Source organism: Gopherus evgoodei, chromosome 5, assembly GCF_007399415.2.
Source record: "Gopherus evgoodei ecotype Sinaloan lineage chromosome 5, rGopEvg1_v1.p, whole genome shotgun sequence".
Classification (NCBI taxonomy): Eukaryota; Metazoa; Chordata; order Testudines; family Testudinidae; genus Gopherus; species Gopherus evgoodei.
The window spans coordinates 134,663,648-134,677,985 of NC_044326.1; the positions used below are offsets into that span (position 1 = coordinate 134,663,648).

Consider the following 14,338-nt stretch of genomic DNA (forward strand, 5'->3'; position numbering starts at 1 on the left):
GAGGAAAGAGACTGACTTGCACTGGGAACCCAGTGGACTCTGGAGTGGACTGCAATGGTACGAAGGCCCTCAGGTTTAAGAGAGGCCAGTATCTTGATGGAAGCTACCTTCAGGTTTTCTTTCTCTTCCTCTCCACCTTTATTAAACCTTCATCCAGTGTCGAGATAAAAGTTATATTAATGGTGTCTTGGGGGAAACTTTTTACCCCAAATGCATTCAGAAACCAAGAATAATCCTTCAGTGTTTTAGGTGAAAACACTTTCTTTAATGAGCAAATTGAATGAACTAGCAAGAGTCCCATTCAGCATAAGCCTATATGCAGTTTTCACACTTCAGCGTTGATGTGTAGTGGTCAGTGCATACAGAGTCACTGCGTTCTCCACGTTGTTTGCAGTTCTTCTGGTCAAGTATGGCAGCATCCACTGCTGAGTTTACCAGGTGCTCCAGTGGTGGCTGGTTTTCAGTGGTAGCCAGGGGACAAGAGTGCTGCTTTGATGAGCATGGTGAGATGATGGTTATAGAAGATTCTTCTCTTTATATGTGCACCTACAAGTTGTTCTCCTAAACTGATATGGAACAAGGTGTTTTCTTTGTCTTGGTCAAGTGTGGTGCCAAACAGGATTGTTATTGATCCAAACAATGAGATTTGCAAAGCCAGCAATGTCAAGCATGTTGACGAAAAGAACCACTGGCCACTTATTTATCTTGCATCTGCAGGAGTGCATTCTTGCAAGATAATCCATGTCATCAGCACCACTTTTAGTACCAGTGTAGTGGAGAATTATGTGGGAAAACTATTTCTTTTTTTGTCGTCATCGGAGATTTGTGGCCTGTCCTGGGGGGCAATGCCTCACTCTCACAGACCTTGGAGGACAGACTAGTCCTTGCTTGCAGATAGCCCCCTCCACCTGAGGCAAGATCCCGGTGCCAACTCTGTCCACGAGTCTATTTGGGAGACACCATTGTAGGACCTGGCCACATCGGCCGCACCATTCACCTCCGCATCTGCCGGTGTAGTATGTGCCATTGTGTGCCAGCTATGCCCCTTTGCCATGTGCATTGGCCAGGTTGGACAGTCTCTGGGCAGAGGAATGGATGGACATAGGTCTGACATCGGGAATCGTGGCATTCGGAGACCGGTGGGATAGAACTTTGGTCCCTCTGGTCACTCAATGATGGACGTCAAAGTGTCAGTTCTTCAGTGAAGGAACTTCAAAGACAGACTCCGCCGTGAAGTTGCAGAACTGGAATTGATTTGTGGACTGGATGCCATCAGGTTAGGCCTGAATAAAGACTGGGAGTGGTTGGGTCATTGCAGGACCCGAAGTTGATTTCCAGAGTGCTGATTTCTCCCTGCTGTTGCTCACACCTTCTTGTCGGCTGTCTGTGGGGAGCCACTCTCTTGCTACTTCAGGAGTTGTTTTGCTCCCTTGGTGTCCTGCTGTTAATTGATTTGTCTCGTTGGACTGACCTAGTACTTGGTGGAGCACCCCCATCCTTACATGTGTTTGTACCTGCTCCTGTGTTTTTCACTTCATGCATCTAGTGAAGTGGGTTCTGGCCCATGAAAGCTTACGCCCAAATAAATGTGTTAGTCTCTAAGCCCTGGTCTACACTATGGGATTAGGTAGAATTTAGCCACGTTAGGTTGATTTTAATATGAATGTTTCCACACAACCAATCCCGTTCTGTCAACTTAAAGGACTCTTAAAATCGACTTCTGTACTCCTCCCCAGCGGGGAGAGTAGCACTAAAATCAACCTCGCTGGGTCGAATTTTGGGTGGTGTGGACGCAAATCGACGGTATTGGCCTCTGGGAGCTATCCCAGAGTCCTCCATTGTTACTGCTCTGGACAGCACTTTGAACTCCAATGCACTAATCAGGTACACAGGAAAAACCCCTGGAACTTTTGAATTTCATTTCCTGTTTGGTCAGCGTGATGAACTCAGCAGCACTTAGCAGCACAGGTGACCATGCAGTCGTCCCAGAATCGTAGAGTGTAGAATGTTTCTACGCTTCCCCTATCATCTCTGTCCCTGATGTTATTGCAGATTAGAAGGTGAAAAAAACGCACCCGTGATGACATGTTTTCCAAGCTCATGCAGTCCTCTCACACTGATAGGGCACAGCTTAATGCAGGGAGGCATTCAGTGGCAGAGGCCAGGAAATAATTAAGTGAGTACGAAGAGCGGAGGCAGTACGCGATGCTGAGGCTAATGGGGGAGCAAACGGACACGATGAAGTATCTGTTGAGGGAGCAAATGGACATGATGAAGCCTCTGTTGGAGCTGCAGGAAAGCCAACAATAGCACAGACCCGCGCTGCATCCACTGTATAACCGCCTCCCCTCCTCCCCATGTTCCATAGCCTCCTCACCCACATGCCCAAGAATGCAGGAGGGGAGGGAGGGGAGGCTCTGGACACCCAACCACTCCACTCCAGAGAGTGGCCCAAGCAACAGAAGGCTGTCATTCAAACAGTTTGATTTTTAGTGTGGCTACAATAAGCAATGTGGCCTTGTCTTTCCCTCCTCCCCAACCTCACCTGGGCTACCTTGTCTGTTATCTCATTTTTTTTTAATTAATAAAGAAAGAACACATGGGTTTGAAACAATAGTGACTTTATTTCGAAGGGGAGAGAGTGTTTGGCTTACAGGGAATTAAAATTAACAAAGGCGGAGGGTTTGCATCAACGAGAAACACACACAACTGTCATTCAGAAGCCTGGCCAGTTATGAAACTGGTTTTTAAAGCCTCTCTGATGCACAGCATGTCTTGCTGTGCTCTTTTAATCACCCTGGTGTCTGGCTGCTCAAAATCGGACACCAGGCGATTTGCCTCAACCTCCCACCCCACCATAAACGTCTCCCCCTTACTCTCTCAGATATTATGGAGCACACAGCAAGCCGCAATAACAATGGGAATGTTGGTTGTGCTGAGGTCTGACCTCGTCAGCAAACATCACCAGTGAGCTCTTAAACGTTCAAAGGCACATCCTACCACCATTCTGCACTTGCTCAGCCTATAGTTGAACTGCTCCCTACTACTGTCCAGGCTTCATGAGCCATGGAAGCAAGGGGTAAGCTGGGGTAGGTGCAACCACGTGGTGCTGCCAGCTGGGAGAGCAGCTCGAGACAGAAGCCTCCAGCTTGCATGATATTCCAGACAGGACTGAAACTCCATGAGACAAAGCTTAAAGAAGAGAATGACCTGGAGTCTGTGGCTCCCATTCGGTGCTCTAGGAGGAGGATAGCCATATCTGTCCAGGTGCCCATGATCGACCTCACCGAGGTCTGCCAGGAGCACCCAGGAGACATACAACAGCTATCAGTTCTACTGAACCATCTGCCACAAAGGCAAGGAGCTGCTGCTGTGTAACAATGCTTTGTCACATCTGCCCGCCGCACCCAGGAAACGTACGGTGACAGTGAGCTGAGCAGGCTCCATGTTTGCCATGGTATGGCATCTGCATGGGTAACTCCAGGAAAAAAGGCGTGAAATGATTGTATGCTGTTGCTTTCATGGAGGGAGGAGGGCCTGATGACATACCCAAAACCACCCGCGACACTGTTTTTCCCCCGTCAGGCATTGGGAGCTTAACCCAGAATTCCAATGGGCAGCAGAGACTGCGGGAACTGTGGGATAGCTACCCACAGTGCACCGCTCTGTAAGTCGATTCTAGCCATGGTAGTGAGGACACACTCCGCCGACTTAATGCGCTTAGTGTGGACAGACACAGTCAACTGTATAAAATCGACCTAATTTTGTAGTGTAGACATACCCTAAGGTGCCACAGGGACTCCTTGTTTTTTTTTGCTGATACAGACTAACACAGCTACCACTGAAACTAAGTCATGATGCATCGTCGACAGCATTATTATCAACTTGCCATTCTTTGGAACCTCGGAAACCAGGCTGAGTGGCTTAGCAAACCCAAACCCTAATGATAGTTATTCTCTGCTGTCATGTGGATGCATCTTATTGAGTATAGTCTGGCTTGTTTCATCAGATTGTTCTAACATAGGTCAAATTTTTATTGAGTAGATCTCCACCAGTATTCAGCTAGCTGAAGAAATTATCCCCACTTATATTTCTACCAGTCTTACACCAGGGCTGAACCATAATCTCCTCATTGTCTGTTCATCAAATTTGTCTTCAATCAACAGAAACAAGGTGTTTCTTTTTTAGAGCAACTCTCAGCATGGTCTGGCACAAAGTCACTATCACATAATACACTGTCATAACACAATAACTTGCTTTCAGAGTTGCAAATCATTTTGATAAGGTCAGAAGCAGAATACTGTGCCGATGTGTTTGCACTCTTGAATTGTGCAGCTCGAGAGTCTCCTGAGTCTGCAGTGTTCGGAGCACAATACCTAGACAGAAAATCCCCTGAAGAGTATTATGAAAAGAGAGCCAGCATCAGTCTGCTCTGTTGAGGATACCTGACAAGCCTGGATTTGAAGGGACCAACCTCTCTGGAGTACCTTCTGTATTAGGATGACAGCATACAACAACCATTGTCACTGCCATTACAATATAAGATACTCTCACTAGAAGAAAATGTGTACATAGAACTACTAAAAATAGAGTATAACAGTGCAACACATTTGCAACGCACAAATTTTTTTGATACAGAAAAGATGTTTTTCATGTTAAATTTTTTTAAAAATTGATGAATTGTGTACATGTGCCTAGGTGACAACAATATTACTCCCACGAATGTGGATGAAGGTTACCACTCAGCTCCTAAAGGAGGTGCTCTGCAAAGATTTGTGACAGACCCTCTCTCTTTTTATGCACACTGATTGTGTGTGTATTATCTACAGCATTTCCTGTACTGATGGTATAACCAATGAATCCCTGTTTAAATTGTCTTTCATCCGCTTTCCACTCCCTGAGGGAATTTTGTTAAGAGGGAGACTCCTGGAGTCTTAAATTCCCCAAAGTAATGCGGAGGACACACATTGTATATTGGAGCCTATGGACACAGAGAGTTTCTCTTGAATCCCAAATCTGCGTTAATGTTTCTGTTTGAAGTTTATTAAACTAGGATATAGCCAATACAGTGTTAAACACCCCTCTCTCGTCGTTGTTTACTGACACTTAAAACTCAATATTCAGATTTGCATCTGGTTTTGGACAAAACGGCTGAAGCGTCCCTGTGAAGCTGAGGAAAGTCCATGAATGTATTTGTGCGCCACCTACCACAATGGGGTCCTGGTCCAGGAGTAGGGCTCCAAGCTGCTATTGTAATGCTCCTAATTAATAACAACGTTAATAATTTAAAATACTTTGCCAGACTGTGGAACCCAGTAGCGCCGTCAGAATCCATACGCTTTGCTGAGCTGGGGGATATTGCAAAACAATGGCTGCAAACAGACTGAATTTTTAAACAAATGAGCTTCAGCTGTAGCCAGGGCTATGCTGGTGGGGAGGGGTTTGAACTAAGATCTGAAACTTCAGCTACGCTATTTGCATAGCTGAAGTCGAAGTATCTTAGTTCGACTTACCTGGCTGTCCTCACAGCAGCGAGTCGACCACCGCAGCTTCCCCGTTGACTCTGCTTACTCCTCCTGCCGAGGTAGCGTACAGGCGTAGTTTCGGGGATCGATTTATCGCATCTAGACGAGACACGATAAATCGATCCCAAATACATCGAACACTACCCGCCGATCCAGCGGGCAGTATAGATGTACCCTGTGTTTGCCCTCCTTTTGTGCTCCCTTTCACAGCTATGCCAGCAACCTTGTTTATTGGCAGGAATGTTTGCAGGAATAGCAAATTGTCCATGAATATTGCACACTATTTGCAGAAAGCCTCTTTTGGCTTTGTAATCCTGAGTATTTTCACTGGATCCCTGATTCTAACAGCTGCACTCCTCTGCTCAGGGAACAGACACACTGTAGGGGAGGTGACAGGCGAAAACTTATTCACACCGAGTTGGATTTTCAAAAGCACCTAAGAGTGCTGAACGTGCAAGACCCGTTGACTTGCAGTGGAACATGGGCTCCTAACTCATGTAGGGCCTCTTGGGAATCTCACCAGAATCTATGTGGTGAACCTTTGCATATAATGAGTGCTTACAATCAAAGCTCTTGGGAATTTGGGAAAAGAAAGTGGTGACATGTAAATAAATGATGAAGTATGAGTCACTCCCCTAAGAGCTGAATTCTGTATAGGGGGCACAGTGAAAGCTAGCAGTGCTGCGGAATCTATCGGGTCTTGTTTTGCCTGTTGCATCATCAGTTTCCCCAAGAAAGGCTACTTCATTGATCATTTCATTCACTGCCCATAGACATGATGACAGAAGATGTTGCAATATTTTTTCCTGGCAGAAGACTGAGAAGCTATTTCAGTCTGCCTGATTACATGGGAGGTCCAAATGCTGCATTGATTTACATTTAGCCGCATGACCATGTCACTTTTAACCCTCTCCAGACCCACAGAATCTCTTAACCCTCAAGAACTGAATCTTGGATATTGTCTCTTTTAAAATATGAGACCCTATTATCCACATGAGGATCACACTTCAGATATCCACACAGCAGTTCTATGGACTACTGTGGAATTCCAGATGCTGGGATAATCCTAACAAGCTTTCTCTTATTTCTTACTTCACTTCAGTCTTAAATTAGAACCACACAAAATGAGCATTTCCAGTTATAAGGAATAATTGGGCACAGGCAGGCGGTTCCAGCTTTTGCAGCTAGAACAGTTGTAAGCACTGAATCCCACAGCTTAGGCTCTTTGGGCTTGGCAAAGCTGGGCTTGGCACAGGCCCTGAGGTGGTGGACAAAGGTGGCTATACACCAGTTCAGCACCTGCAATAATTTAAAGCAACACCCCTGTGACATACTAGGGGACGATCCAGACTAATGAGTAGCTCTGTCCAGAGGCAGATTATGATTTTGTGGGGCCTCCGGCCAAAGCAAGTGGGGGACTCCTCCCCACTCCTTCCATCTGCAGTCCCTTCCCCTTCTCACACTCCTGCTGGGGAAATGGGGTCGGGATGTGGGGGCTTTCCCTGCTCTGCCTGCCCAGCGCTTGTGCTGGGGAGTGGGGTTGGGGTGTGGGGACTTGCCCTGCTCTGCCCACCTGGCACTTCTGCCATGGGTGAGCTGGACAAGCACCTGTGCCCCGACTCCGCTCCCTAGCACAAGCGCCAGGTGAAGCTGGACAAGCCCCTGTGCCCCGACCCTGTTCCAGGCAGGAGTGTTGGGTGGAGCAGGGGAAGCTCTCATGCCCCAACTCTGCTCCTAGGCAGGAATGCCGAATGGATAAAGTGGGTCGGGGCATAGAGGCGCCTATTTTCCTGGGGCCCACCAATTGGCCGGGGATCCTGGGCACAGGCCCCGTTGGCCCAGTGGCTAATCTGCCACTGGCTGTGTCACCTCTACTCTGTGATCTGTTGTGTTCTTTACAATTTGCTGCTGTAGCCTCCAGCCTGGCCTGCTCAAAACAGCCTCCAGCATATCAGTCACTCCCAGCTATGTCTGTGTGTGTGCTGGGCCCAGCTAGCCATGCCTTGGCTGTTACCAGCTGATTATACTGCACGGTGACCCCAACGCACTCCCAGTCTTAGATTTCCCCCAGAAGTGTATGTCCTATACTGCCCAGCCCTCTCCTGGACAGTACAAGTTTATATCAAGTCCGTTATCTTCTTTGGTAGAAATAATTTGCAGACAACTTGTCACCCTAAATGGAGTTTCCCAAATACTTCAATTTAAACACATTGGATTAGATAAAACAGTCAAATTAGTTTATTAATTACAAAGGGAGATTTTAACTGAGTGCAAGTAATGAGGCATAAAAGTCAGAAATGGTTACGAAAAAAATAAAGATAAGCCCATAGGCATTATCGACATGTACAGTGCTACTGCTGCACTGGTGCAGCTCACCACTGTAGCACTTTAGGGAAGACGCCACTGCCCCGATGGGAGAGCTTCTATTGTCAGCGTAGTTAATCCCCCTCTCCGAGAGGCAGTAGCTAAGTCAGCAGGTCTGTAGTGCGGACCTGGCCTAACTTAACAAACTGTTCAATTCAAAGCAATGTTTTCTCACTACATGCTTTTGGCAGTCTTACTGACCAAACTTCTTAGGCCAGGAAACCCTTTCCCCAAAATCCAACAAATGCTTCCTTAGTCTTGTTGCTTCAAGTGCCTTGAATGCAATGGGCTGGGAAGGGGGAGGGCAGGGGCTTTGCCCCTCCTTTTTATATTTTCAGTCCCCCTTTTGGAAAACATTTCCAGCTGGGTACCAGGAGACAAAAGGTCTATATGGAAGGATGTTCCCTGCTGCTTTTTTCTCACCGGTGTAAGGTTCTTTTGTCTCTTTCCTGCTTGACGATCCTGTTTACTGCTTAAATGCAAATTAAGCACAGCACTCAGCCCTTTATTTGAGACCGACCTGTTTGCCAGCCTCAGTATGGAACATGTGTTAACACCGTACAATGGAATCTTATAACTTCACATATAATCTTGCTACACATTTTACCAGGACAATATTGACGAGCAAATTATGAGTTTTCAGAGGATACTTCACAAGGCATACTTTGTACAAAGATGATTACAGTTGTGTGTAGGGTGTGAACACAGGGGTACGTTCTGTCACAACCCACTCCTGTGGGCAGCCCCCAGCACATCCCCTAGGCTGTGGGGGAGTGAATCAGGGCTAGGGGAATCCTCACTTTGGGGAACTGTACAGCCCCTTTGCACTGCTTTGGTAACACCAAGGGCTGTAGCGTGTGCTGTTTCTATGCCTAGCAAAGGGGTGTTCTCTGTGCCGTATCCTTTATAGCTGTTGGGCAGCTTACCCCTCCCCATCCTGGGAGCTCTGACCCTGGGAAGGATTATTAGCTGGCTGAGCCATCCCCAAAGTATGCCCACTTCTCTGCCCCACCCCAAGGACCCTTCCTCGGGGTTCTGCAGAAACTGCACCGAAAGCTGGCCTCCTAGGCCTCCTGCCAGCCACCTATGGTGAGATCCAGAGTGCCTCTCCCAGCCTCTGGCTTTCCCTGCCCATTCCCCTGGCCCCTCCCTGCCTCTATATAACTTCCCTTCCCAGCAGGCCTTGCTGTGGCCTATGGTCCATATGGCTCTGTTCTAGACTGGCACTGCTAATGGCACTCTGCTAGGCCTGTAGCCTGCCCTGTAAAACGGTGAAAAACAATGCCGAGCCCTACTCCTTTTGCCCTCTTAGCGCTAAGTGCTGACTGTTCGCCACGACCTGGTGAGTGCCTTTTCTAAACAATGCTTTTTCTCTTTTCCTGCAGGGTTATGAAGGCTCTCTGATAAAACTCACCTCTAAACAGGTAGAAGCCTAACCAGTGCTCAGAACCTCAGTATCAGTCGTGAGCTGTAAACTGATTAGAAACAGCAAATGATTACGCCTAGCGGCCTCACCACATGCCCAGATCCAGGATGTTCCCTTGCCCCCAAGCTCCCCGCAGCCTAGCTGCTGTCTGTGCTGAATACAAGGAGCAGAAGCCTGTACTTCTTGGGGGGAGGGAGAGGAGGTAATTTAGGAATGAGCAGCAAGGTAATGAAGTGCCCCCGATGGGGTATGTACTGCGAAAGTAGCACTGTGTTATGGCCCCAGACCTGTGAGCTCTCCGTGAAGATGCTGCCGAGTCTGTGCTTTCTGTGAACAAGCGGAACCATGAATCAAATCAAAAACGCTTGGGAGAGGCATGACGAACGGCCCCGCCCTCCAGCACACCGCAGTGTTACACTGCAGCGTCTTTACCCTGTAAGGGAAGGCGTGCAGGCCAGCTGGAGCGAGCGGCTCCGGGCAGTACCTGTTCTTTCATTAGCATTCCTAGGGGAAATCAAGCCTTCGGGAAAAGAGCTCAAGTTCAGCCTCACAGATAACGGGATTTTTTCCCTTGCATACAGGGAGAGCTGCCCGGTGTGGGGAGCATCCCTTAGCCCAGCATCTGGCCCAGCGCAGGGAGAGCCTTGCGCTCAGCCAGTTCTTCAGTTCTTTCCCACTACACATAGCCCAAGCCCCAGCAGCAGCATCCTCTGGGCAGAGCTCATAGTTCTGTGCCACAGCTCCCCTGGGATTACCCAGCAGGGAAAATGGAGGGAAGCAAGGATTCAGGAGTAACCTGGAGACTCCAGACTCATCTTCTCTCCCAAGCACCTGGAAGAGAGCAGGAGTCCTGTGGTCACCCCCAAACACAGCTTTCCTGCTCAGTCATAGCACAGCCCTTCTCGGCCTTGCCTAAGAGGTAGGAGTCCCCGGCCAGTTTGTGGCTGTCCACAGTAGAGCATGACCTAGATGAACGATGGAGGGTCCCTGAAGGCTACACTTTAAGAACATGATTGTAGCAAACTGGGGAAGCCAGTGCTGTTTCAGTTCCACTGTACTAGGCCTTTGGGTACACAGTGCACCCCATGTCTCCCCACACTGATCTCAGGCCCTGCACACTTACACCTTCCAGAGGAAGGTGGGGAAGGCAGCAGAGGTTGTGATTTTATAGCAGAGGTGGCCAAAGTGAAGCCCACTGGGCAGATACGGCCCTTGGAGATCTGCAGGGTGGTTCTCAGCTCCCCTCAGCTCTGAAACAGGGAGATGACTGTTGGAGACTACAGGTCCCAAGTATCTTTGGTGGGTGGTAGTGAGCAGGGTCCCTGTATCTGTGAGACGAGGGTGCTGCTCTTTCCCTGAGTCATCCCCTGACCCTCTCCTCTTCTCTTTTCTCCTCAGCCTGTAGGCTTTGTCAGCTTTGACAGTCGCTCAGAAGCAGAAGCTGCTAAGAACGCGCTGAATGTAAGTGCCTGATGCTGTAAGCAACAGTTCCCTTTGGCTGATGCATTCACGCTGTGTGTGGAGGAGGGCTGGGGGGGCAGCACGGGCAGGGGAATGAACTGCAGATGTGCATTGCTTCTATACATACATGGGGTGAGAGATCACCTTGACAGCAGACTAAGGGCTAAGCCCTCTGAAAGTTGCTCCTGAGTTGTGCAAACAAAACATGGAATTCCTCCCGTACGATGCGCTGAGATGCTGTATCCAACATTTAGCAAAGTGCAGATATTAATTGCACTGTCATCTTCCATTTTATATCTGTATCCAAAATAGCAAAGAGATTGATTGATTGTACACAGGTTGCTCTTCATAAACATGCTGCTTATTGCCCATGTTTTCATTTTCCTCTGGTGTGCAGGTTTACAGATTTATATTCTTTTCCCAGGGATTTTAGTTAGATTTACTGATTCACATGGTTTTTGGGTGCTGGGGAAGATCAACATTTTTTCTCCTGTCCTTTTCTATTTCCCCCAGTTCTCAGGGCTTTTCCCCAAATGATTGCCAATAGTTCTCTAAATTCCTTCAACACGGGGATATATATCATCTGCCCCTGCTGATTTGTAAATATCCCGTTTTCCCCAGTGTTTCCTGCTCTGCTGTTTGTCAACTGCTTACTGAACATTCCTCACTACTTCCTAAGTGTCCATCTCTCTTTCCCATTTTTATAATTTGCTGTCCACATTCCTCACTTTATTGGCATATACTCGAATCAGTCTCTTTTCAGAAAGACAAGGGCTTCTGCAATCTTCTCAGTTTTCTGCAAATCAGGGGGCAACTTGCAAGGAGACCCTTGATACCAGGAGCTCAAAGTCTGAGCATGCTACATCAGAGATATGAATCAGATTTACTCTGTAAATCTCAGTTTGAGCAAGACCCAGCTCTTTCAAACAAGGGCTACAACCAAAACTAAGCCCAGTGGGTTGAATTTGTACTCGTGGAGTTCTCAGGAGTACCCTTTGTCTGCTGACTCCAGGAGCTCACCTGAGAGACTTAGCAATGCTACCACAGAGATATACCAAATCAGATCCTCGGCTGCTATAAATCAGAGCAGCTCCACTGAAGCCCGTTTCCACCAGCTGAGGATATGACCCCACATAGAGGTTCTTATGGGCAGGACTAGTTGTGATGTCTGAATTTAATGTTGCCTAACATTTTCCATCATAATACTTTATTTTTAGTTGCTAATTCTTTTGCCAAACTTTAACTGTTCGGTTTGAAATTATTTTCATTTGCTCTCTGACCCTGATGAATTCCTTTTTTTGTTAAGTTTCCCTTCTCCACTGGAAATATCTCACTTGATGTATCCTAGGATCACATTAGCCTTTTTCATGGCTGCTTCACATTGGCAGCTCTTAGTCATCCCGTGAACAACCAATATACCCAGGTCTTTCTCCTGCTCTGTGCCTTCCAGCTGATACAGCCCCAGCTTCTAGCAAAAACTCTTGTTGTTCGTCCCTAAGTGCATGACCTTGCACTTTGCACTGTTAAATTTTAGCCCATTTCTATTACTCCTGTTTAGAAGGTTGTCCAGACCTCCTTGTGTGATATTCTGCTCCTCCTCCATATTGGCAATACCTCCCAACTTCTTGTTATCCGCAAATTGTATTAGTACACTCCTATTTTTTGTGCTAAGGCCAGTAATAAACGTGTTAAATAAGATCGGTCCCAAGACTTTAGCCTGACAGTTCACCTTTCAGTATGACAGATTGTAGTCTCCCCTTTAACCAGTTCCTTATCTACCTTCAGTTCTCTCATGAATCCACATCTTCTCCATATGGAACTATATCAAATGTCTTACCAACATCCAAGTAGATTAGAGCTACTGCATTTCCTTTGTCTAAAAAATCAGTTTCTCCTCAAAGAAGATCAGGTCGGTCTGACATGATCTTCCTTTTGTAAACCCATGTTGTATTTTATCCCAATTACTGTTCACCTCTGTCCTTAAGTACTTTCTCTTTCAAAATTTGTTCCAAGACCTTGCATATGATTGAGGTCAAACGCACAGGCCTGTAGTTTCCCAAATCACCTTTTTTCTTTTCTTAAAAATAGGAACTATATCAGCAATTCTCCAGTCCTAGGGTTAAGACACCCAAGTTTACAGATTCATTAAAAATCCTTGCTATTAGTCTTGCAATTTCATGTGCCCGTTCCTTTAATATTCTTGGATGGAGATTATCTGGGCCCCCTGATATAGTCCTATTAAGACAGTGGTCCCCAAACTTTTTACCTTGTGTTCCCCCCCCTTACCCCTCTCTGCATTCCCTTGGAGCCAGGGCCAGGAGCGGGACCACGGCTCTAGGATGGAGTGATGCGGAGAGGAGTAAGGGGGCTGAGACTGGGGCCATAGCTAGGTCTGAGAGGGGACCCCTGGGAGCGGGGATACCCAGGCACAGGGCTGCCAGCTGCGGCCTGCAGTCAGAGCCCTGGGTCCAGGGCTGGGGCTAGGAGTGGAGCTGGGTGGCGCTCCACAGATTGGGGATCTCTGCATTTAGCTGTTTGAGTTTGACTTCCACCATGGACATTTCTACCTCCATATCCTCATTTCCATTAGCCACCCTGCCACTATCCCTAAGCACCTCTTTACCCTTATTTAAAACCCAGGCAAAGTATTTGTTGAGGTGCTGGGCCATGCCTGGACAATCTTTAATCTCCACCCTATCCTCAGTGCTCAGAGGTCCCACTTATTCTTTCCCTGTTTTCTTCTTACTCATATGACTCTAGAGCTGTTTATTATTGGTTTTAATTCCCTTGCAAGGTCCAAATTTGCTTGAGGACCAAATATTTACTAATGGGTCTTCAGTCTAGCAGAGAAAGGGATAACACGATCCAAAGGCTGGAAATTGAAGCTAGACCAATACAGAGTGGAAACAAGGTGGACATTTTTGACAGTGAGGATAATTAACTATTAGAACAATTTACCTAGGGTCATGGTGGATTCTCCATCACTAGCAAGTTTTAAAGCAAGATGAGATGTTTTTCTAACAGATCTGCTCAAGGAGTTATTTTGGGAAGTTCTCTGGCCTGTGTTATACAGGACATCAGACTCGATGATCACAATGGTCCCTTCTGGCCATGGAATCTATGAAGCTATGAAAGCTGTAATTAGATAATCCGTTAAAAATTAATTTTAAATTCTCCATTAAGAAAAGTCTGTCAAACTTATTTTTGTCCTTAATGGTCTTAGTAACAGAATAACACAGACTATTCAAACTTGTGCATGGACTATATTTATAGTATCATTTTTAGGATTCTTGGTCTTTTTTTGCTATTATTCTTCAAAACTGAAAGTTTCTTCTTCAGCAGAGGCTCACAGATAAGGTGAGAATTCCACAAAGATCTTCCCTCTTTCAAAATGGCTAGCATCGAAGTGGGGCTGAGGGCACAGGCTGCCTTAGCAAAGATGGCCACTGCTTGTATTCATTCACCTCCTAGCGCAACTCTCTACCTCCAACAGCACAGTGGCAAAAAATGACCATAAACCACCACAGGGCAAAGTGAAGGTTGTTCGGATGCACTTCTTACC

The 14,338-nt window shown here is 46.9% G+C and overlaps 1 protein-coding gene across 3 annotated transcripts in view; it reads left to right on the plus strand.

The window, feature by feature from the left end:
* The window catches only part of RBPMS (RNA binding protein, mRNA processing factor), a 133,943-nt gene that overhangs the window by 40,061 nt on the left and 79,544 nt on the right, over positions 1-14,338 (plus strand). For all 3 annotated transcript variants that reach the window (XM_030565273.1, XM_030565274.1, XM_030565272.1), the window contains exons 3-4: positions 9,275-9,313; positions 10,714-10,776. In XM_030565273.1, coding sequence (XP_030421133.1) covers positions 9,275-9,313; positions 10,714-10,776 — 102 coding nt within the window. The remainder of the gene's footprint in view (positions 1-9,274; positions 9,314-10,713; positions 10,777-14,338) is intronic.